General features: G+C 55.6%; 3 protein-coding genes across 3 annotated transcripts; all 3 read left to right on the forward strand.

Annotated features, from left to right (window-relative positions):
* The first annotated feature begins 1,816 nt into the window (after positions 1-1,816).
* On the forward strand, positions 1,817-4,764 carry LOC135314719 (protocadherin gamma-A12-like). The gene has a single exon (XM_064458834.1). It carries the CDS (start codon positions 2,256-2,258, stop codon positions 4,740-4,742), a length of 2,487 nt encoding a protein of 828 aa, XP_064314904.1. The 5' UTR covers positions 1,817-2,255; the 3' UTR covers positions 4,743-4,764.
* Positions 4,765-12,805: 8,041 nt separating this feature from the next.
* Positions 12,806-16,020, forward strand: LOC135314718 (protocadherin gamma-B5-like). The gene has a single exon (XM_064458833.1). The coding sequence runs from the start codon at positions 13,273-13,275 to the stop codon at positions 15,760-15,762; it is 2,490 nt and encodes an 829-aa protein (XP_064314903.1). The 5' UTR covers positions 12,806-13,272; the 3' UTR covers positions 15,763-16,020.
* Positions 16,021-18,218: 2,198 nt separating this feature from the next.
* Positions 18,219-21,690, forward strand: LOC135314609 (protocadherin gamma-A12-like). Its single transcript, XM_064458165.1, has one exon. It carries the CDS (start codon positions 18,219-18,221, stop codon positions 20,877-20,879), a length of 2,661 nt encoding a protein of 886 aa, XP_064314235.1. The 3' UTR covers positions 20,880-21,690.
* Positions 21,691-22,987: the final 1,297 nt, after the last annotated feature.

Consider the following 22,987-nt stretch of genomic DNA (forward strand, 5'->3'; position numbering starts at 1 on the left):
TTGGTGGTCACAGGTTCGGGTTCACCGGAGAGGGTTCTGTCTACAGCTCTCGCGTTGTCTAACTTCACATGCGTTAGTACCGCTGAAAACGGATCTGCTGATGGTGCGTGGCGGAGTCTGGAAAATGGGGTTGACGCTTGGTGTTGGAGGTTTTTTCTTCCTTACCGCTTTTTCCCGGATACGATGTACTTGGATCTGGTTGATAGCTGGGCATAAAGCCGTTGGTGAATGATTTTTGGGTGCTGGACTCCCAAAGGAAACGTGCGTGTGGCGCCATGAATGGAAAAGTGACAGAGGAATTATTTCTCTCAGCAATATTTTGCAATAGTTGTTGCATCCGTCTGTTTAGAAGGGCAGGTGTCTAGGATCTAGAAAACATATATCAAACGTCAAGGAGATTCCCAAAATGGCAGTGTGGGCACTTGAGTAAAGTCCATTTGCATATTTATCGATGGTCCCCACAGTCTGGGGTGTGCAGCTGCACTTGTCTTCTCCGGCTGCCCTGCAGGATTTTGGTGAAAATATGTCATACCTCCGAGACTATTCCACACTTAGAACAATAATTTGCTAGGGAAAAAAAGGAAAAAAAAGAAAAAAAGGAAAAAAGAAAGAAACCCCGAACCTCTAGTATTGCAGTGAAATAGTATTTCAGATTAAACTGGCTCTCTTTTCCTTTTGTATCCCTCTTTACCTAAAGGGTTGCATTTTATTTTATTTTATTTTATTTTATTTTATTTTATTTTATTTTATTTTATTTTATTTTATTTTATTTTGTAATACCCCAAACAGCGAGTGCATGCGCATTGCTGCCTATTGCTGAGTTACTCTAGAATGGAGCACTAAACCCTAAGTGTAAGCATGGCCTGTAGTGTAAGGTTGTAATCAAAAACTCCGAGCGGGTGGTTGGAGAAGGGGGAGAGGTGGAGGCTGATTCAGAGCAGCCTCTGATGCCATGAAAATGCCAAATCAGGACTCAACAGTCTGAAGGACTATTAAGCAGGCATTCTTTATTGCAGCGATGGACTTACAGGGGATAACTCCGCCTACTGTGGGTTCCCGGACAAAGTTAGTTGAATAACTTCTACAAGCTTTACATACATATTCCTTAGTTTTCCGAGAAAAGATATACATAGTCTTCATTTTCTGAGAACTCCTTATCTTATGCAGATGTCCTTTGCGCATGCCTGTTGATGTCTCCGGGTGGTCGTCAGGGGTCTCTGGATAAAGGATATACTTCTCTTCACTGTGTCCGCTAGTTAACTTTTCCTTTCGCGCAAGCTCCGTTCTGAGATCACGTGTGTACTGTCCTTGAGGGATAGTCTGTTCTGGTGTAGTGCTTTGCTCTGCAGTTCCTTATCCTTATGGTTCTGTACATCTGCTTTTCTAAGGTCAAATGTTACCGTCGTAAATTTTTGTTCAGGCGCTTCTTGTCTTGAAGCCTTTCTGACTCGCCCAAAGCAACAAGTTTTAGTCACAGCAGTTCTAGCTCTATCACCTCCGATGCGCAGGTGAAAAGCCACGAAGTCAAGACTGACGGGCAGTGCCGGTAGTGCGGGACGCGGGGACTGACAGTCCCGACCGTTCGTGAGTAGTTCCCCTACCTCATGACGGTGTTTTGATCTGCAGAAAGGGCGGGGAAAACGTCCCTCAAGCACGACTGCTACAAAAAGGTGTCCAATTCGTGGTGGGGATTGTGCTTTTGGACTAATGGAATACGAGTCATCCTACTCTGCACGGCGTATTAAGAAAATGTAAATCTATATGATACCACCATTGCAAAGACCTGTTTCATTTGCGGTGGAACTACCACGCAAAGGGGAGGCGTGTTACTTCTTTGTGGTTGCGATCGCCTCGAGGATCAAAGAAGAGATCGGCTCGAGAGAAGGCAAGGCAGGAGATCACCGATGCCTCCGTGTCCATGAGGGTCTCGCCCCCGCGAGTCGCCCGTGGGAAAGGCGGGGCGGGCGGCGCTGGGCAGCGGTGGGTGCCTGCAGTGCCGGGAGGAGGCTGCGGGCGCCGCTGTTGACCGAGGAGGAGCGAGAGGAAGGCCGGGGCGCTGCAGGCAGCCCCGCCCGCCGCGGCCCGGCTCGCTGGCTGGCTGGCTCGGCGGCCGGGCGGTCTGCGAGCGTCCCCGCGGCGCGGAGCCGTGCTGCAGCGGGGCGGAGGGGCCGGGAGCGGCGAACCGAAGCCGGAGCCGGAGCCGGAGCTGGAGCGGGATCGGCGGGCGGTGCGGCGGCAGTGCGGCGGCGGCGGCGATGTGCGCGGCGGGGAGGCGGCGGGGCGGGCGGGAGCGAGCCCTGCTGTGGTGCGTGCTGGCGGCGGCGTGGGAGGCGGCGTGGGGGCAGCTGCGCTACTCGGTTCCCGAGGAGGTGCCGAAGGGCTCGTTCGTGGGCGACGTGGGCAAGGACCTGGGGCTGGAGCTGCCGGCGCTCCGACACCGCGGCATCCAGGTTGTCTCCGAAGGTAGGACGCAGTATTTCGCTCTGCACGGGAAGACGGGACATTTAGTGGCGGCGGAGAGGATAGACAGAGAGCAGCTGTGCCGGCTGGTGGAGAAATGCATTCTGCGCTGTGAGGTGATAGTGGAGGGGGAAATGCAGGTGTATGAAATCGAAGTGGAGATCATGGACATAAACGACAACGCGCCCAGCTTCCGAGAGGCAGAAACGGAGCTGCGAATGAGCGAGACGACAGCCCCGGGGTCGCGGTTTCCTGTTGCCGAGGCTCACGACCCCGACGCGGGACCGAATGGCGTGCAGAGGTACGAGCTGAGCGGCGACGAGCACTTCTCGCTGGCCGTGCAGGCGGGCCCCGGCGGGGATGAGCGTCCCGAGCTGGTGCTGGCGAAGGCGCTGGACCGGGAGGCGGCGGCGTTTCACGAGCTGGTGCTGAGGGCGAGCGACGGCGGAGAGCCGGCGCGGACGGGCACGGCGCGGATCCGCGTGGCGGTGCTGGACGCGAACGACAACGCGCCCGCCTTCAGCCAGGCGGAGTACACGGTGCGCGTGCCGGAAGACGTGCCCGTGGGCTCCGCCCTCGTCACCCTCACGGCCACCGATGCCGACGAGGGGACGAACGGGCACGTGAAATACAGTTTTCATAAAGCTTCAGACCAAGCACCCGAAATTTTTCACCTGGACTCTGAGACAGGAGAAATATCCGTTAAGGACAGTCTGGACTTTGAGGAAGGTGGTTCGTACGAAATGGAGGTGCAGGCACGAGACGGCGGGGGCCTTTCCGACACGGCGAAAGTCGTGATCACGGTGACAGACGTGAATGACAACGCGCCCCAGATTACTGTGCGGTCGGTACTGCGCGAGATCTCTGAGGACGCGCCGTCGGGGACGGTGGTGGCCCTGGTGCACGTGCAGGACCGGGACTCGGGGCCGAACGGGGAGGTGCGGTGCTCGGTAGACGGGGGCGTGCCCTTCCATCTGAGGAGCTCACGCGGCAGCTACTACAGCGTGGTGACGGCGAGAGAGCTGGACCGCGAGGAGGTGTCGGAGTACAACGTGACGGTGCGGGCGGCGGACGGCGGGTCGCCGGCGCTGTGGAGCAGCGCGGTGCTGGCGCTGCGGGTGCTGGACGTGAACGACAACGCGCCGGTGTTCGCGGAGGCGCGCTACAGCGCCCGGCTGCCCGAGAACAACGCGGCGGGCGCGCTGGTGCTGACGGTGCGGGCGACGGACGCGGACTGGGGGCAGAACGCGCGCGTGCGGTACCGGCTGTCGGAGGGGCGGGTGCGGGGCGCGCCGCTGTCGTCGTACGTGTCGGTGCAGGCGGAGACGGGCGCGCTGTACGCGCTGCGCCCGTTCGACTACGAGGAGGTGCGCGAGGTGGGGCTGTGGGTGCGGGCGGAGGACGGCGGCGCGCCGCCGCTGAGCAGCAACGTGTCGGTGCGGCTCGTGATCGTGGACGAGAACGACAACGCGCCGCAGGTGCTGTACCCGCCGGCGGCGGCGGCGCCGGGCGCGGGCTGGGCGGGCGTGGAGCTGGCGCCGCGCTCGGCCGAGCCCGGGGCGCTGGTGGCCAAGGTGGTGGCGGTGGACGCGGACGCGGGGCAGAACGCGTGGCTGTCGTACGAGCTGGCCAAGGCGACGGAGCCGGGGCTGTTCCGCGTGGGGCTGCACAGCGGCGAGGTGCGGACGGCGCGCTTCCCGCTGGCCCGCGACGCGGCGCGGCAGAGCCTGGTGGTGGTGGTGAAGGACCACGGGCGGCCGGCGCTGTCGGCCACGGCCACGCTGACGGTGGTGCTGGCCGAGAGCGTGGCCGAGCTGCTGTCGGAGCTGGGCAGCGCGGCGGCGGCGGCGGAGGCGGCGGGGGAGCCGGCCGGCAGCCTGACGCGGTGGCTGGTGGTGGCCGTGGCGGCCGTGTCCTGCCTCTTCCTCGCCTTCCTGCTGCTGCTGCTGGCGCTGCGCCTGCGGCGCTGGCGCCGCTCGCAGCTGCTGGCGGCGGGCAGCGGCGCCTTGCGCGGCGTGCCGGCCTCGCACTTCGTGGGCATCGACGGCGTCCGCGCCTTCCTGCACTCCTACTCGCACGAGGTGTCGCTCACCGCCGACTCGCGCAAGAGCCAGCTCCGCTTGTCGGGCGGCAGCTGCTGCGACACCCTCCCGGCCCGGCCGCCGCCCGACGAGCCCGCGCCGCTGCTCGGGGAGGACGCTGCCGGCGCCCGCCTCGCGGACCCCGTCCCTGCCCCGGTGAGTTCCTATAGCGAGACTTTCCTGCCTTTCCTTTCTTGGTAGGCTGCATTTTTCCTCTTTCTGTTACCTTTTCTCTATGCGCGCAGGGCAGGCGAGGCGTAGTTAAGATGCTCTTTCAGGTTGTGAGGGTGGAAGAACGCCGGGCAGGTTGTGAAGTGTTGGAGAAGAGAACTGTGGAAGCTCTGCGTGCAGAGCTGTTGAATTACAGAAGAGGTACGATTTGCTCCTTTCCCTGTCCAGTGCCCAGCTCTAGTTTCCTGCAATGTGAGTTTCCTTTTCCCAAGCAATCTTGGCCTGAGACACAGTATTCTGGCTGTCGTGGGAGCCCTGCGAGGTTCTTCCTGTGTGTTTGCGGGTTGATGTGTTGTTCTTAATTAACAGCTGAACTATGTACTTATGAGAAGTGCCATAATGGGAGCTTTGGGAGGAGCCAACCGTGTTTTGGTTGCCTACTAAATACCTTAATTATGTACCTACTCTGAATGCCATCATCTAGAAGAGGATGTTACGATCCTTTCAACTGTGCATGTTTTACATCTTGCCTTGCCCGTTTTCATGGGAAAAACATTGTTGGAGGTGTTTGCTTAAAACGTCACTGGAAGAAATGCTCTTGCTTGTCACATATACATGGTCAGGAGTGATTTATTATTCATGATGAAGGAGAAGTTGTCTGTGCATCTTTTGTTTCGATGGCATCTACCTGCAACTGATGAAGATCACTGACAACCATGGGAGGTGTGAGGCTTTGAGGAGAGTCTGGTGGGCGCTGTGTGTGAAGTGATGCTGGTAGAGACATGTCATGTGTTTTTTTGGTTCCCAGGGTTTATTGCTGGCTATCTGAAAATTAGTCTGAAGGTGTCTTACTTTTGGATATCACCTTGCTCGGACTCAAACTGGCCAAGCTGTAGGTCCATCAGTTTTCTTTCATATTGCATGCTGTTCCCTGTGAATGATAGTTAAATTCTTGCCTTGCTTTTCCTGATGAGGTAAAGTGGGCCTCCGCGTCTGACCACATGCCTGAAAATGTCTCTGGAAGAAATGCTTTTTCTCGTCACGTACACCTGGCAAGAAGTCAGCGCAACATGGATGGGAGACTGGTCTTGAGGTAGGAGAAGAGCAGGTTGAATGCTCCCTCTGGCTGGCAGTGCTTTAATATCAGGCCTAGTGCCAAGGCCTCTGCCACTTACCTACATCCTGAAAGGGGACGGCAATCCTCTGAGGAGTTTGTCTGCAAGCAATAGCCATGGAAGTGCAAACGTGACACAGGGGTACCCCTCCTAGTAACTGCGGTGTGAAATGTCATTTTCCAGGGATACACCCTTGTAAGTCTGTGATGTAGAGTTTCGTCGTGGTTGTAGAAAGCTTTTCCCAGCCATGACCAACCTTCAGATGTTATTGTTGGCTCTTGCTCATATGAGGTAACTGCTGATGTTTTGTTGGTATTACAACTGGTATAAATGCACGATGCGGGATGGTGTTTTTGCCAGCATTTTCTGGGTTTGGGGCTTGCTATTTGAGGCAAGTGTGAGGAATTTACCACTATCGTGTCCAATATGGCTTTTCCTGCGAATGGGAGTTATTGGGCGTAGATGTAAACATTGGATTAACGGTTGCAGTCACGAATATTCCAAAGTGCCCATGAGCAAGATGCTGTCTTTGAGCTGATACTGATGACTGAGTCTTTCACCAAGATGCGTGTCACTTATGCTCTTTAGCACATTCTGTGTTTCTTCAGATGACTGTCATGAGCAGAGATGTCTTTATATATCGATTTGTGTTGTGACCCTTGTTCTCCATAAGGAGAAGCTGTGTGCACATCATGTCTTTCAGTGACCCATATGGGTCCCATAGTTGTGGTCCTGTGCAGTTTCCTTTTATTATTATCCAAAGAAATGACTTTGAGAACTGTGGCTGCGGCCTTTGGTGTAAACTCCTGTGTGATCCTCCCCTGTACTTTTACCAACTAGATACTCCTCTTGTGTACATGCTACAACTGACATGATCTGAAATGTTAAGTTACGATTCCATCACTTCTGTGGGTTTCAAATTCCTTCTTTGTTTCTCTCGTGTTCTAAGACTGGGCCTCCGTTTCTCTGACAGTCCTTAAAGGTAGAGATCTGTTAAAGTTATCAGGCAGATGGAGCAGTTTCTCTCGATACTTTGCAAGTGTACAGCTACCAAGATAAAGAATTTGATAGACTTCTGTTTCCCTAAAATGTCTCTGAATTATATGCTCTTTTCCCTGTGGCTGATACATGGCCAAAAGTTGGGTGTTTTCCATGGTTCAACTCTTGGCTGTGAAGGCTGAGCAAGGAGGGTGCGAGGCTGGCTTCCACCCCACGATGATAGGTGGGTCAACGTGCTTTTGGCTGGGCAGTGGTTTGCTTTCATGCCTGGTGCCAAGACCTGTGCCATTTATGTTATGATCCTAGGTTCGCTATCCTGAAAGGCAATGGCAGTCCTTTGATAATAAAGTATTTGAGCGTTACTGTGTACCTGGAATGACGATTCATGTGCAAAATGGCTTATAATTCCTGTGTGAAACCTCCTTTATCCATCTGTATCTCCCTGGAACACTGTGACATAGTGTTTCTTCACAGTTTTAACTACACTTTCTTTTGGGCTTTTTTTCTTGGAAGGTGGCGGTTCCTTTCTCCCATTTCTGGACAGTGATTTTGCAGTTGAAACTGCAACTGTTGGGTGTTTTGGTTTTTTCTTTTTCTTTTTCAGCAAATACTGCATTGCACAGTGAGTCAGTATTTGTGATTTATGAAACACCAGGTAATGTCCCATTTTATCTCCTGACGTGTGTAATACTCCTTTCCAGTCAGTATTGGTTCCTTGACTAGATGTATGACGTTGTTAGCAAGTGGAAGTTTGCATTATTAGCAGGGTCTGATATCTTCCTGATAGCAATTGTGTTTGAGTAGGATGAGAAAGACAATGTTCATGGCCCCGTGTATAACACAGCTGCTCATTGTTTCTACTCTTCTCAGCCTTTATGTTTCTTCATGATAACATGGTGAGCAATGAAATGTCTTTGCATTGGTCCATGCTGCCATCCCTGTGCACCAGGTGGAGGAATGGGCTGGGCAGCAACTGGTCGCTTGATGAAGTCTTTCTGCCTGTTATGAAGTCGAAAGAGAGTCATAAAAGTTGTGGCTCTTTGAGAAAGTCTCTGGGTGGTTGTGTGTGAAGGGCTACCGGAGGGAACGGGAGAGGTGTTTTGCTGATTCCCTGTCTTTAAGGTAGTTTTACTGGCAAAGGAGCTCGATGTGCCTTGGCTTGAAAATACATGCTACGGCAATATCACCTCTCAAATGAGGGCGGACTGGGAGAGACTCAAGGTGTGGGGGGAGACGTAAGGACAAGGATATTCCCCCTCTGCAGTAGCTGTTCACTGACCCAGTCTCTCCTGGAGGACCGCTGGTCTCTTGCTTCTCTACCCTTGATGTTTCTTCCTAGAAGAGTAGCAAGCAGAGAAATGTATCCTCTTTCTTTGTATGCAGGTGTAGAGAAACCTCTGTAAAGTCCATGGTGTGATAGTGGTGCCTGTTGAAGAGGAATGGTGTGGGCGACTGGGTGTTTGATGACAACAGCTTGTGAAAAATGAGGGTCAAAGAATACTGTGCAAGTTGTGAAGGGCTGGAGATGCGAGTCATGGGAGCTGTTTGTGAGGGGCTGTTGAAGGACAGAAGAGAGACGATTTTCTCCTTTTCCTGCTCAGCGCCCAGCTGTAGCATCATCCAATGTGAGTTTCATCTTCCCAGAGACGTTTGGCTAGAAGACATATTTTTTCACCTGCACTGAGAGCCCTGGGAGGATTTCCCTTGTGTTTGCAGGTTGTCATCAATTCTTAACTAATAGCTTAATTCTGTACTTAATCGCAGGTGCCATAATGGGAACTTTGGGAAGAGCACATGTGTGGAAGAACACATCTGTTACGTTTGCCTGACCCTCCTCTGTGTACCCTTTATGTTTACAGCTGTGAAGAGCAAGACATTCATAGATGTTTTTCCTTAAAATGTCACTGGAAGAAATGCTCTTGCTTGTCACATACACATGCTGAGAAGTCAAGTGTTATCTATGGTAAGGAGAAGTTGTTTGTGCATCTTTTGTTTCAGTGGAGTATCTGCAAAGTATGATGATCACTGACAACCATGGGAGCTGTGAAGGGTATGAGAAGAGTCTTGGGCGTGCTGTGTGTGAGGAGGTGCTGGTGGAGACATGGCATGTGTTTTGAGAATTCCCAGCATTCATTGCTGGCCTTCTGAATATGAGCCTGGAGGTGTCCATGTTGCCCATGTGCTGAAGAAGGATGATGGTGCCTTTGACATGAAACTTTTATGACTAAATCTTTATCGGATCTGCATATCGCTTGTGCAGTTGAGAACATTTTACTTTTCTTCGAAGTAATGTGAGGAGCACAGAAATCTCTTTGCATGCGTTTGTGTTGTGATCCTTGTTCTCAGTAAGGAGAAGTTGTGTGTGCAAGTTTACTTTCAGTGGTATGTGGCTGCAAAGGTAGCTTTCCTGTTGTGTGATGTTTAGGTGGGGTGAAAGCTTCTGTCTGTCCAGAGATGGGGCAGGTGAAAAAGTGTGCTGTGGTATACTTAGAAATCTCCGAAAGATGTAAAGATGGCGCAAAAGTTCTGTTTCTGCTAGTTGTTCTCTGGGGCCCAAGCTGTGGTTCTGTGTATTTTCCTCTTTTTTTATTGTCCATAGAATTTACTTTGAGGAACTGTGGCTACGGTCTTTCTTGTGAGCACCTCTGTGAGCCTCCTGTGGGCTTCTTACCACCTAGATACCCTTCCTGGGGACCTTCCTGTGTAACTACTTCAGTTGACATAATCTGAAAAGCCATGTTGCCTTCACTTCATGTTGCCTATTTTTGCCTTGGTTTGTTTTATGTCCAGGTCTAAAGCTGGTCCTCGTTGTAGCTGGTAACCCTTAAAGCATTACAAGATCTCTTCTAATTGCTGGGCTGGAAACCAGTTTCCATCTGTAACCTGAGGTGTTCAGCTGCCAAGACAAAGACTTTGATATAGCTCTGTTCCCCTGAATGTCACTGAACGAAATGCTCTTTTGCCTGTGGTTGACATATGGCCAAAATATTGGATATTGTCCGTGGTGCAACTAAAGGCTGTGAATGCAGAGCAAGGAGGGTGAGAGGCTGGCTCCCAACCAGGAAAATACACGGACCAATGAGACCTTGGCTGAGCAAGGCTTGCACTTCTTGCCTGGTGCCAAGGCCTGTTGCCATTCATGCTGTGATTGTGGATTCCTTGTTCTACATGGAGATGGTAGTTCTTCCGTCGTGAAGTATTTGCACAGTAAATGTGCATGTGGAACAATGATGAACGTGCAGAATGGCTCATAGTTCCTGCGAGAATCCTCCTTTACCCATCTGTATCCCCCTGTATCATTGGATGTACACTTTCCTCATAGCTGTAATTGCAGGGTTTTTCCAGGCCTTTGTTTCCTGGAAGGCTGTGGTTCCTTTCTCCCATTTCTGGACAGTGCTCTTGCAGTTGAAACTCTGCATCGATTTTTTTGCAGCAAATCCTTCCTTCAACTCGCTAAGACAGAATTTTAGGTGTGAGGTGAAGGAAGCAGAAGCTGATAGAGAATCTGTTTTAATATCTCAGAAGACTAAGCTTGAGAAAGAGGTCCATGATAAGGTGTTTATACTGATGACTTCCTATTGGTGGGACATGAGCAGCTCACATGAGCTGGTGACTATTTCATAAACTGAAACCACCCACTATGTAGTTCTCAGTAACAGTTTAAAGCTACACTTGTGCTTGAGACCTCAGTGACTTCCAGGTGCTTTCAGGGATGAATTTCAATGCCTGCAGTAGAAGACCAAGGTGTCCCTCCAATGAGGTTTTCTGACAACACTTTTCTTCTAATGCTTCCTGGACTGATATGTAGGTTACCTTGTTATTACCAAGATAGCTTTGTTTTGGAGTGTGCCATGAGTTAGTGCCTCTTGGTCAAGCTACAGTGAGTGTGAAAGGCAAGAGGTGTGAGGGTATGACTGTACGCTGCTAACGTCGTGGGCGGGGTGGGGGAAGCATCTCAACACGACCTTAGTAGTACTCACATCTCTGTGGAAGAGTGCCTGTGATAAAAGAGGGGAGGGGATTCCCCCTAAACCTGAAAGTTGGATGACTCATTCTCTGTTGGCTGACTACCCCTCTCTTATCCTAGCTGTTTATCCCTTGCGTGCTTTACAATCCTTAGTTTTTTTCTCAGAATGTTGGCGGGGAGACAATGTACCTCCCTTCTTGGTGTGACGCTGTGCATTATCCACTGATGATATGTATTGCCAATTATGAGAAGGTCAGTATCAAACCTGCAGCTTTTGTAGGGTTGGAGAGATGACAGGGAAGCCCGGAGGTGTTGGGGTATAGAAGAATGGACGGCCATTTCCTTGCTTGTCATACTTAATACTGCTGTGTGCCTAATGAAGTAATACGCAATTTGATTTGCTTCTGCTCAATACGTATGTGGAAGGTCACATCTCTTCCAATTGTCTCAGTGCAGGTGCAGTTTTTGTACATACATTTGGTGTTTACAGCTGTAACGGGAAAGGCTTTCATCGACACGTGAGTGCCCACAATTGGAGAGCCATGGGCTTGACAGACGAACCGTTAGATGGATAAGGAACTGGCTGGATGGCCACATCCAAAGAGTTCTAGTCAATGGATCAGTGGAAGCCAAGAACATGTGGTGCTCCTCAAGGGTATGTACTTGGACCAGTGTTGTTTAGTACCTTCTTCAGTGACATACACAGTGGGATTGAGCGCACCCTCAGCAAGCTTGCAGGCAACACCAAGCTGAGTGGTGCCTTTGATCTGGTAGAGAGAAGAGATGCCATCCAGGGCAACCTTGAAAGGCTGGAGAAGTGGGACCATGCAAAGCTCATGAAGGTCAACAAGGCCAAGTGCAAGGTCCTGCACCTGGTTTGGGGCAATCCCGAATTTCAACAGAGACTGTGGGATGAATGGATTGAGAGCAGCCTTGCTGAGAAGGACCTGTGTGTACCGGTGCGTGCCAAAGGGGACATGAGCTGTCAATGTGCTCTTGCTGCCCAGAAATACAATGGTGTCTTCGGTTGCATCACAAGGAGTGTGGCCAGCAGGTTGAGGGAGGGCATTCTGCCCCTCTACTCTGTTTCATGAGACCCAACCGGGAGTACTGCTGTGGGGCCTATACTACAAGAAGGACATGGAGCTGTTGAAGGAGGTCCAGAGGAGAGCCGCAAAAATTGTCAAGGGGCTGGAAGACCTCTGCTATGAAGAAGGGCTGAGACAGTTGAGGGTCTTCGGTGTGGAGAAGAGAATCTGGGTCTGGGGAGACCTTGTTGCACCTTTTCAATATATAAGGGGAACCTATAAGAAAGATGGAGGGAGACTTTCACAGGGCCTATTGTGACAAGAAAAGGGTTAATGGCTTTAAACTGGATGAGGGGAGGCTTAGACCAAGATAAGGATGAAATATTTTATGATGAGACACTAGACCAGGTTGCCCAGAGAAGCTGTGCACGTGCCATCACTTATGGGGTTCAGAGTCAGTTTGGGGGGGGGCTTTGACAAACAGGCTGTAGTGAAGGATGCTCCTGCCCGTGGCAGAGTGGTTCAACTAGGTAATCTTTAAAGGTCTGTTCCAACCCAATCCATTCTTTGAAAGACTCAGTGAGGCTTTCCCCCTCGAGTATGGAGACGTAAAAGAAGGAACTTCATCTGTGACTCAGAAACGCAATAATGAAGTTATTCTGCTATCTTAGCATAGAGCTACACACAAAGAAATGCAGGTATGATGGAAACCCTTTACAGAGACCCAGCATGACAGGATTGAATATCTTTTGCTTCATTCTGTTTCTGATGACGTACTGATTGCTGCAAAAGGAATATTTCCTTCTTGGTATTCGTTCCCGGTAAGGAAAGCAGAATTGAAAATAACTGACAGAGTGCTAAAAAGCGCAAAAAGCCTTCCCTAGCTCTAATATAATTTGTTGCTCTTACACTTCTGTCTTGATTTTATTAAGGCCAGCTGAGTTCCTTTCTTTATTGCTCTGCCATGAAGACTTCCTTCTGACATTTGCGACTCAAGGAGATGACCTACCCGAGAGTGAACCTCAGCGTTAAACGCCTTTGGCGTTGCAGGAAGCAAGTGCTTCTGCGCTGCCTGCTTCTAGAGAAGAGAGACCCCAAGGCTGGACGCAGCCGCTGACCGCCCGTGAAACGCCCGGCCCCCGGTGAGCGCGGCCATCAGCCGGCTGCAGTGGCGTCGCGGCGCCTCCGGGTGCCGCTGTTGGCCGACGCGGAGCGGCGCCGGAGCCGCCGCAGCGACCTGCCCCCGCAGGCTGGTCGCTCGCAGGGCGCCGGCCGTTCTCGGCATCGGCGCGGGCAGCAGCGGCGAGCGGCGGCGCGGCGCGGGGAGCAGCGGCGTCCGAGGCGGCGCCGAGATCGCTGCCGTCCGGCGGCCCCTGCGCTCGCTGCGGAGAGTGGCCGGAAGGGCGGGAGGGCAGCGGCAGGAGGGAGGAGCGCGGCGAGCGCTGCCGAGAATGGCGGGCCGGCAGAGGCAGAGCCGGCGGCGAGCGGCCGGGCGAGTGCTGCTGCCCGCTTTGCTGCTGTGCTTGTGGTGCCGGGCGGCGGCGGAGCGGATCCGCTACGCCATCCCCGAGGAGCTGGGCAGAGGCTCGCTGGTGGGGCCGCTGGCGCGGGACCTGGGGCTGAGCCCGGCGGACCTGCCCGCACGCAAGCTGCGGCTCGGCGCCGAGAAGCAATACTTCTCGGTGAGCGGGGAGACCGGGAACCTCTACGTGAGCGAGAGGCTGGACCGGGAGGAGATGTGCGGCGAGTCGGCGTCCTGCTCCGTCAGCTTCGAGGTGCTCGTGCAGAACCCGCTCAACGTTTTCCACGTCGAGGTGGCCATCCAGGACGTCAACGACAATTCCCCGGCCTTCAGCAAGGCTGCTCTGGACCTCGAGATCACTGAATTGACGCTTCCCGGGGCTCGTTTTCCGCTGGAGATGGCCCGAGACGCGGACGTGGGCAGCAACTCGCTGCTGACTTACCAGCTCACCAGCAACCCGTCCTTCGCTCTGGCCGTGAGGGAGAACCCGGATGGAAGCAAGCAGCCGGAATTAGTGCTGGAGAGAGCACTGGACCGTGAGAAGCAGAGCTCCTTTGTGCTGGTGCTGACGGCGGTGGATGGGGGGGACCCCGTGAGGTCCGGGACCGTCCAGGTTCGCGTCAACGTGACGGACGCCAACGACAACGCGCCCGTGTTCGGTAAAAGCGTCTACGAGGCGCGAGTGCGGGAGAATCTGCCGGCGGGGTCGCTGGTGCTGCGGGTGCGAGCCACGGACGCGGACGCGGGCTCCAACGGGCGGGTCTCCTACTCCTTCGGCAACGTCGCGGACGGCGTCCGCGCGTTGTTCGCTGTCGACAGCAACAGCGGCGAGGTCAGGACGGCGGGGCCCCTCGACTTCGAGGAGAAGAGCAAATACAGCTTCAGCCTGGAGGCGAGGGACGGCGGCGGACTCACGGGTCACTGCAAGGTGCAGATCGACCTGTCGGACGAGAACGACAACGCGCCCGAAATCACGGTGTTGTCGGTGTCGAGCCCGGTGCCCGAGGACGCGCCGGCCGGCACGGTGGTGGCCCTGGTGAAAGTGCGCGACCCGGACTCCGGCGAGAACGGTCAGGTGTCGTGCGAGCTGTCGGGCGAGGCGCCCCTGTCGATCGTGGCATCATCGGGCAGCTCGTATAAGGTGGTGACGGCGAGCGCGCTGGACCGGGAGCTGGCGTCCGAGCACCGCGTGACGGTGGTGGCCAGGGACCGGGGCAGCCCGGCGCTCTCCAGCCGCGCGGCGCTGGTGCTGGAGGTGTCGGACGTGAACGACAACGCGCCGGTGTTCGAGGAGGCCGCCTACAGCGCCTACGTGGCGGAGAACAACGCGGCGGGCGCGCCGGTGGTGCGCGTGCGCGCGCGGGACGCGGACGCGGGCGCCAACGGGCGCGTGAGCTACTGGCTGGCGGGCGGCAGCGCGGGCGCGTCGCCGTACGTGTCGGTGGAGGCGGAGACGGGCGCGCTGTTCGCGCAGCGCTCCTTCGACTACGAGCAGTGCCGCGAGTTCGCGGTGGCGGTGCGGGCGCAGGACGGCGGGTCGCCGGCGCGGAGCTCGACGGCGACGGTGCGCGTCTTCGTGCTGGACCGCAACGACAACGCGCCGCGGGTGCTGTGGCCGGCGGCGGGGGCGGGGGCGGGGGCGGGGGCGGGCGCGGGGGCGGCGCCGTTCGAGGTGGTGCCGCGGTCGGCCGAGGCCGGGTACCTGGTGGCCAAGGTGGTGGCGGTGGACGCGGACGCGGGGCGCAACGCGTGGCTGTCGTACGAGCTGGTGCAGGCGCCGGAGCCGGCGCTGTTCCGCGTGGGGCTGCACAGCGGCGAGGTGCGGACGGCGCGGGCCGTGTCGGAGAGGGACGCGGCGAAGCAGCGGCTGGTGGCGGTGGTGAAGGACCACGGGCAGCCGGCGCTGTCGGCCACGGCCACGCTGCACGTGGTGCTGGCCGAGAGCTTGCAGGAGGCGCTGCCGGAGCTGAGCGAGCGGGCGGCGGGCGCCGACTCGCCGGCGGAGCTGCAGTTCTACCTGGTGCTGGCGCTGGCGCTCCTCTCCGCCCTGTTCCTGCTGAGCGTGGCGCTGGCCGCCGTGGCGCGGGTGCGCCGGGCCGGGCCGCCCGCCGTCCTGCGCTGCCTGGGCGCGCAGCGCTTCTCCGTGGCCGGCGCCGCCGCCTTCCCTGCCGACTTCTGCGAGGGCACCTTGCCCTACTCCTACAACCTGTGCGTGGCGCCGGGACGCGCCGCCGCCGAGGGCCCTTGGCTGCCGCCGCCGCCGCCGCCGCCGCTGCCCAGCCTGCCGGCGGAGGAGCTTCTCGGCGGGGAGCCCTGCGGGAAGCGGAGCCCGAGCAGCAGCGCCGGCGCGGGAGAGCCGCCCGCGGACCCCGGCGCAACGCAGGTCTGTAAGCCCGCGCTCTCTCGCTGTTCTCCTTGAGCCCCACTGAACCGTCGTCCCTTTCCCCCTGTCTTTCCCCGGGTGGCGTGACTGGGGAGTGCTGATCCGTGTCTCCGTGAGGGAGTGCAAGAAAGATCGGCCTAACTCCCTTCCCCTAAGAGCAGGCAGTTAGCTGCCGCACTCCTTGGTGATCACAGGTTCGGGTTCACCGGAGAGGGTTCTGTCTACAGCTCTCGCGTTGTCTAACTTCACATGCGTTAGTACCGCTGAAAACGGATCTGCTGATGGTGCGTGGCGGAGTCTGGAAAATGGGGTTGACGCTTGGTGTTGGAGGTTTTTTCTTCCTTACCGCTTTTTCCCGGATACGATGTACTTGGATCTGGTTGATAGCTGGGCATAAAGCCGTTGGTGAATGATTTTTGGGTGCTGGACTCCCAAAGGAAACGTGCGTGTGGCGCCATGAATGGAAAAGTGACAGAGGAATTATTTCTCTCAGCAATATTTTGCAATAGTTGTTGCATCCGTCTGTTTAGAAGGGCAGGTGTCTAGGATCTAGAAAACATATATCAAACGTCAAGGAGATTCCCAAAATGGCAGTGTGGGCACTTGAGTAAAGTCCATTTGCATATTTATCGATGGTCCCCACAGTCTGGGGTGTGCAGCTGCACTTGTCTTCTCCGGCTGCCCTGCAGGATTTTGGTGAAAATATGTCATACCTCCGAGACTATTCCACACTTAGAACAATAATTTGCTAGGGAAAAAAAGGAAAAAAAAAGAAAAAAAGGAAAAAAGAAAGAAACCCCGAACCTCTAGTATTGCAGTGAAATAGTATTTCAGATTAAACTGGCTCTCTTTTCCTTTTGTATCCCTCTTTACCTAAAGGGTTGCATTTTATTTTATTTTATTTTATTTTATTTTATTTTATTTTATTTTATTTTATTTTATTTTATTTTATTTTATTTTATTTTATTTTATTTTATTTTATTTTATTTTATTTTATTTTATTTTATTTTGTAATACCCCGAACAGCGAGTGCATGCGCATTGCTGCCTATTGCTGAGTTACTCTAGAATGGAGCACTAAACCCTAAGTGTAAGCATGGCCTGTAGTGTAAGGTTGTAATCAAAAACTCCGAGCGGGTGGTTGGAGAAGGGGGAGAGGTGGAGGCTGTTTCAGAGCAGCCTCTGATGCCATGAAAATGCCAAATCAGGACTCAACAGTCTGAAGGACTATTAAGCAGGCATTCTTTATTGCAGCGATGGACTTACAGGGGATAACTCCGCCTACTGTGGGTTCCCGGACAAAGTTAGTTGAATAACTTCTACAAGCTTTACATACATATTCCTTAGTTTTCCGAGAAAAGATATACATAGTCTTCATTTTCTGAGAACTCCTTATCTTATGCAGATGTCCTTTGCGCATGCCTGTTGATGTCTCCGGGTGGTCGTCAGGGGTCTCTGGATAAAGGATATACTTCTCCTCACTGTGTCCGCTAGTTAACTTTTCCTTTCGCACAAGCTCCGTTCTGAGATCACGTGTGTACTGTCCTTGAGGGATAGTCTGTTCTGGTGTAGTGCTTTGCTCTGCAGTTCCTTATCCTTATGGTTCTGTACATCTGCTTTTCTAAGGTCAAATGTTACCGTCGTAAATTTTTGTTCAGGCGCTTCTTGTCTTGAAGCCTTTCTGACTCGCCCAAAGCAACAAGTTTTAGTCACAGCAGTTCTAGCTCTATCACCTCCGATGCGCAGGTGAAAAGCCACGAAGTCAAGACTGACGGGCAGTGCCGGTAGTGCGGGACGCGGGGACTGACAGTCCCGACCGTTCGTGAGTAGTTCCCCTACCTCATGACGGTGTTTTGATCTGCAGAAAGGGCGGGGAAAACGTCCCTCAAGCACGACTGCTACAAAAAGGTGTCCAATTCGTGGTGGGGATTGTGCTTTTGGACTAATGGAATACGAGTCATCCTACTCTGCACGGCATATTAAGAAAATGTATATCTATATGATACCACCATTGCAAAGACCTGTTTCATTTGCGGTGGAAATACCACGCAAAGGGGAGGCGTGTTACTTCTTTGTGGTTGCGATCGCCTCGAGGATCAAAGAAGAGATCGGCTCGAGAGAAGGCAAGGCAGGAGATCACCGATGCCTCCGTGTCCATGAGGGTCTCGCCCCCGCGAGTCGCCCGTGGGAAAGGCGGGGCGGGCGGCGCTGGGCAGCGGTGGGTGCCTGCAGTGCCGGGAGGAGGCTGCGGGCGCCGCTGTTGACCGAGGAGGAGCGAGAGGAAGGCCGGGGCGCTGCAGGCAGCCCCGCCCGCCGCGGCCCGGCTCGCTGGCTGGCTGGCTCGGCGGCCGGGCGGTCTGCGAGCGTCCCCGCGGCGCGGAGCCGTGCTGCAGCGGGGCGGAGGGGCCGGGAGCGGCGAACCGAAGCCGGAGCCGGAGCCGGAGCTGGAGCGGGATCGGCGGGCGGTGCGGCGGCGGTGCGGCGGCGGCGGCGATGTGCGCGGCGGGGAGGCGGCGGGGCCGGTGGGAGCGAGCCCTGCTGTGGTGCGTGCTGGCGGCGGCGTGGGAGGCGGCGTGGGGGCAGCTGCGCTACTCGATTCCCGAGGAGGTGCCGAAGGGCTCGTTCGTGGGCGACGTGGGCAAGGACCTGGGGCTGGAGCTGCCGGCGCTCCGACACCGCGGCGTCCGCATCCTGGACAGAGGTAGGACGCAGTATTTCGCTCTGCACGGGAAGACGGGACATTTAGTGGCGGCGGAGAGGATAGACAGAGAGCAGCTGTGCCGGCTGGTGGAGAAATGCATTCTGCGCTGTGAGGTGATAGTGGAGGGGGAAATGCAAGTTTACGGAATCGAAGTGGAGATCACGGACATAAACGACAACGCGCCCAGCTTCCGAGAGGCAGAAATGGAGCTGCGATTGAGCGAGACGACAGCCCCGGGGTCGCGGTTTCCTGTTGCCGAGGCTCACGACCCCGACGCGGGACCGAATGGCGTGCAGAGGTACGAGCTGAGCGGCGACGAGCACTTCTCGCTGGCCGTGCAGGCGGGCCCCGGCGGGGATGAGCGTCCCGAGCTGGTGCTGGCGAAGGCGCTGGACCGGGAGGCGGCGGCGTTTCACGAGCTGGTGCTGAGGGCGAGCGACGGCGGAGAGCCGGCGCGGACGGGCACGGCGCGGATCCGCGTGGCGGTGCTGGACGCGAACGACAACGCGCCCGCCTTCAGCCAGGCGGAGTACACGGTGCGCGTGCCGGAAGACGTGCCCGTGGGCTCCGCCCTCGTCACCCTCACGGCCACCGATGCCGACGAGGGGACGAACGGGCACGTGAAATACTCGTTCAAGAGAATCACAGACAAAGCCTCGCAGATTTTCGAGCTGAACAGTGCGACGGGAGCGATCACACCGGTGCGGAGCCTGGACTTTGAGGAAGGTGGTTCGTACGAAATGGAGGTGCAGGCACGAGACGGCGGGGGCCTTTCCGACACGGCGAAAGTCGTGATCACGGTGACAGACGTGAACGACAACGCGCCTGAACTGACTGTGTCGTCAGCGCTGCGCGAGATCTCTGAGGACGCGCCGTCGGGGACGGTGGTGGCCCTGGTGCACGTGCAGGACCGGGACTCGGGGCCGAACGGGGAGGTGCGGTGCTCGGTGGACGGGGGCGTCCCGTTCCGCCTGGAGAGATCGTTTGATAATTACTACAGCGTGGTGACGGCGAGAGAGCTGGACCGCGAGGAGGTGTCGGAGTACAACGTGACGGTGCGGGCGGCGGACGGCGGGTCGCCGGCGCTGTGGAGCAGCGCGGTGCTGGCGCTGCGGGTGCTGGACGTGAACGACAACGCGCCGGTGTTCGCGGAGGCGCGCTACAGCGCCCGGCTGCCCGAGAACAACGCGGCGGGCGCGCTGGTGCTGACGGTGCGGGCGACGGACGCGGACTGGGGGCAGAACGCGCGCGTGCGGTACCGGCTGTCGGAGGGGCGGGTGCGGGGCGCGCCGCTGTCGTCGTACGTGTCGGTGCAGGCGGAGACGGGCGCGCTGTACGCGCTGCGCCCGTTCGACTACGAGGAGGTGCGCGAGGTGGGGCTGTGGGTGCGGGCGGAGGACGGCGGCGCGCCGCCGCTGAGCAGCAACGTGTCGGTGCGGCTCGTGATCGTGGACGAGAACGACAACGCGCCGCAGGTGCTGTACCCGCCGGCGGCGGCGGCGCCGGGCGCGGGCTGGGCGGGCGTGGAGCTGGCGCCGCGCTCGGCCGAGCCCGGGGCGCTGGTGGCCAAGGTGGTGGCGGTGGACGCGGACGCGGGGCAGAACGCGTGGCTGTCGTACGAGCTGGCCAAGGCGACGGAGCCGGGGCTGTTCCGCGTGGGGCTGCACAGCGGCGAGGTGCGGACGGCGCGCTTCCCGCTGGCCCGCGACGCGGCGCGGCAGAGCCTGGTGGTGGTGGTGAAGGACCACGGGCGGCCGGCACTGTCGGCCACGGCCACGCTGACGGTGGTGCTGGCCGAGAGCGTGGCCGAGCTGCTGTCGGAGCTGGGCAGCGCGGCGGCGGCGGCGGAGGCGGCGGGGGAGCCGGCCGGCAGCCTGACGCGGTGGCTGGTGGTGGCCGTGGCGGCCGTGTCCTGCCTCTTCCTCGCCTTCCTGCTGCTGCTGCTGGCGCTGCGCCTGCGGCGCTGGCGCCGCTCGCAGCTGCTGGCGGCGGGCAGCGGCGCCTTGCGCGGCGTGCCGGCCTCGCACTTCGTGGGCATCGACGGCGTCCGCGCCTTCCTGCACTCCTACTCGCACGAGGTGTCGCTCACCGCCGACTCGCGCAAGAGCCAGCTCCGCTTGTCGGGCGGCAGCTGCTGCGACACCCTCCCGGCCCGGCCGCCGCCCGACGAGCCCGCGCCGCTGCTCGGGGAGGACGCTGCCGGCGCCCGCCTCGCGGACCCCGCCCCTGCCCCGGTGAGTTCCTATAGCGAGACTTCCTCTGCCACGCTTCCCTCTGCTGCTTCTCTGCCCTACCCCCTCGTGCTCTGTGTCCTGGGTAGGGAGGTTTCCTTACAAGGAAGGCAACGCTTCGGCCAGCGCCGCGCCGTGTGCTGGTGCCTCTTGCTGCCGGGAGGGAAACGCCGTGCGATTGTGGCTCAGCGTTGCCGTTGTTGTGGGAGGCAGGAGAATTGAGGCTCCTGTTGGCTGGCCTGCGTTTAGAGCGGATATTTGTGTCACATCGTTACAGTGTCACACGGTGTTCCCTGACCCAGTCTGTCTTGGAGGACCGCTCCTCATTTACTTTTAGAGCCTTGCTGTTTCTCCTCTGAAGTGTAGTGAGCACACAAGTGATTCTTCCTTCTCAGTACAGAGTGGTAAAGGTCACAGAATCACAGAACGTTAGGGGTTGGAGGTGAATATGAGTGGATCTCACGGAATGGTATCGCAGAATGCTAGGGTTTGGAAGAGACCTCTGGAGATCATCTTGTCCATCGTCCCTGCTTGAGCAGGGACACCTCTGTGTGAAGTCCATGCTGTGATCCTGGTGCCTTGTATGGAGAAATGATCTGGGCCACTGAACCTTTGATGTCATGTTGTTGCAAATTATGAGGGTCAAAGAACACGGAGCAAGTTGTGTGATGGTGGAGAGGAGAGTCGTGGGAACTTAAGACCATTAGTAGAATGCGCTGTTGAAGGACATGAGAGGGGTGGTTTGCTCCTTTCCCTGTTCAGTGCCTAGCTGTAGGTTAATGCAATGTGAATTTCTTCTTCCCGAGTAAGTTTGGCCTAAGACACTGGGAGCCCTGGGAGGTGCTTCCCGTGTGCTTGCATGTTGTCATCGATTCTTAACTAACAGCTTAAATCTGTACTTATGATAAAAGCATAACTGGATCTTTGGAGGTGCCAACTGATTATTCATTCCCCACTAAGTTTCTTTGTTTTGTGCCTACTCTCTAAGTGCCCTAATCTAGAAGTGCATGTGTAAATTAGAAAGATGCAAGTTGTGAAGGGTTTGAGGAGAGTCTCAGGGATTCTGAGTGTGCGGATGTACCAGTCGAGGTAAGGCATGAGTTTTGTCAGGTCCCAGGGTGTGTTCCTGGGCTATGGAAACAGGTCTCGAAGTGTCTTATGTCTGGATACCGCCTGGTTTGGACTCCTGACCAAGTTGTGGGTACTTCCATTTTCCTGTTGCTGGAGGTTTCCTGTGAATAGCAGTTTAATTCTTGCCTGGAGGAAATGTTTTTGCTTGTCACATAAGTGTGGTGAAACGTCTGTGCCACATTGGTGAGAGACTGGCCTTGAAACAGGAGAAAAAGGAGGTTGTATGCCACCTCTGGCAGGGCTGTGGTTTAATTTCACGCCTAGTGCCAAAGCTTCTGCCATTTACACTAAGTCTGCCTTTATCAATCTCCTAAAAGGGGATGACAGTCCTCTGATGACTTTGTCATTGTTTCTCTCATGTTCTAAAACTGGGGCTCTGTTTGGCTGATGAAAGTCCTTTAAAAGTAGAGATCTGTTAAACTTATCAGGCAGATGGAGCAGTTTCCATTCATACCTTGCAAGTGTACTGCTGCCAAGATAATGACTTTGATAGACATCTGTTTCCCTAAAATGCCTCTGAATCATACGCTCTTTTGGCTGTGGCAGATACATGGCCAAAAGTTGGCACTGTCCATGGTTGAATGAACAGCTGAGAATGCCAAGCAAGGAGGGTGAGAGGCTGGCTTCCACCCCATGAAAATAGGTGGGTCAACGTGCTTTTGGCTGGGCAGTGGTTTGATTTTATACCTGGTGCCAAGACCTGTGCCATTTATGTTATGGCCCTAGCTTCTCCGTACTGAAAGGCCATGGCAGTCCTTTGATAATAAGGTATTTGAGCGTACGTGTATATCTAGAATGATGATGCATGGGATTATAATTCCTGTGTGAAACATCCATTATCCATATGTATCTCCCTGGAATGTCGTGATGTAGAGTTTCTTTACATGGAGGAGATTCCCCTTAAAGCATGAGTTTGATGACCCATTCTTTATTGGATAACTGCTCCTCTCTTATTTTGGATGTTTATCATTCATGTGCTTTAGAATCTTTCTTTTTCATCTCAGAATGTTGGTGAGGAGTCAAATGTACCTCCTTTCTTGGTGTGATCGTAGTGCATTATCCTCTGATGATATGCTTTCGCCAATTATGAAAAGGTCACATGCAAACCAGCAGCTTGTGTAGGGTTGGAGAGAAGACAGGGGAGCTCTGTGGTGTTGGGGTATAGAAGAATAGATGGTCATTTCCTTGCTTGTCATTGT

Source organism: Phalacrocorax carbo, chromosome 8 (genome assembly GCF_963921805.1).
Source record: "Phalacrocorax carbo chromosome 8, bPhaCar2.1, whole genome shotgun sequence".
In the NCBI taxonomy this organism is placed as follows: Eukaryota; Metazoa; Chordata; class Aves; order Suliformes; family Phalacrocoracidae; genus Phalacrocorax; species Phalacrocorax carbo.

What these genes read in the sequence shown, in the direction of transcription:
- LOC135314719 (XM_064458834.1), top strand. Translation starts at nt 2,256, where the DNA reads ATGTGCGCGGCGGGGAGGCGGCGGGGCGGGCGGGAGCGAGCCCTGCTG.
- LOC135314718 (XM_064458833.1), top strand. Translation starts at nt 13,273, where the DNA reads ATGGCGGGCCGGCAGAGGCAGAGCCGGCGGCGAGCGGCCGGGCGAGTG.
- LOC135314609 (XM_064458165.1), top strand. Translation starts at nt 18,219, where the DNA reads ATGTGCGCGGCGGGGAGGCGGCGGGGCCGGTGGGAGCGAGCCCTGCTG.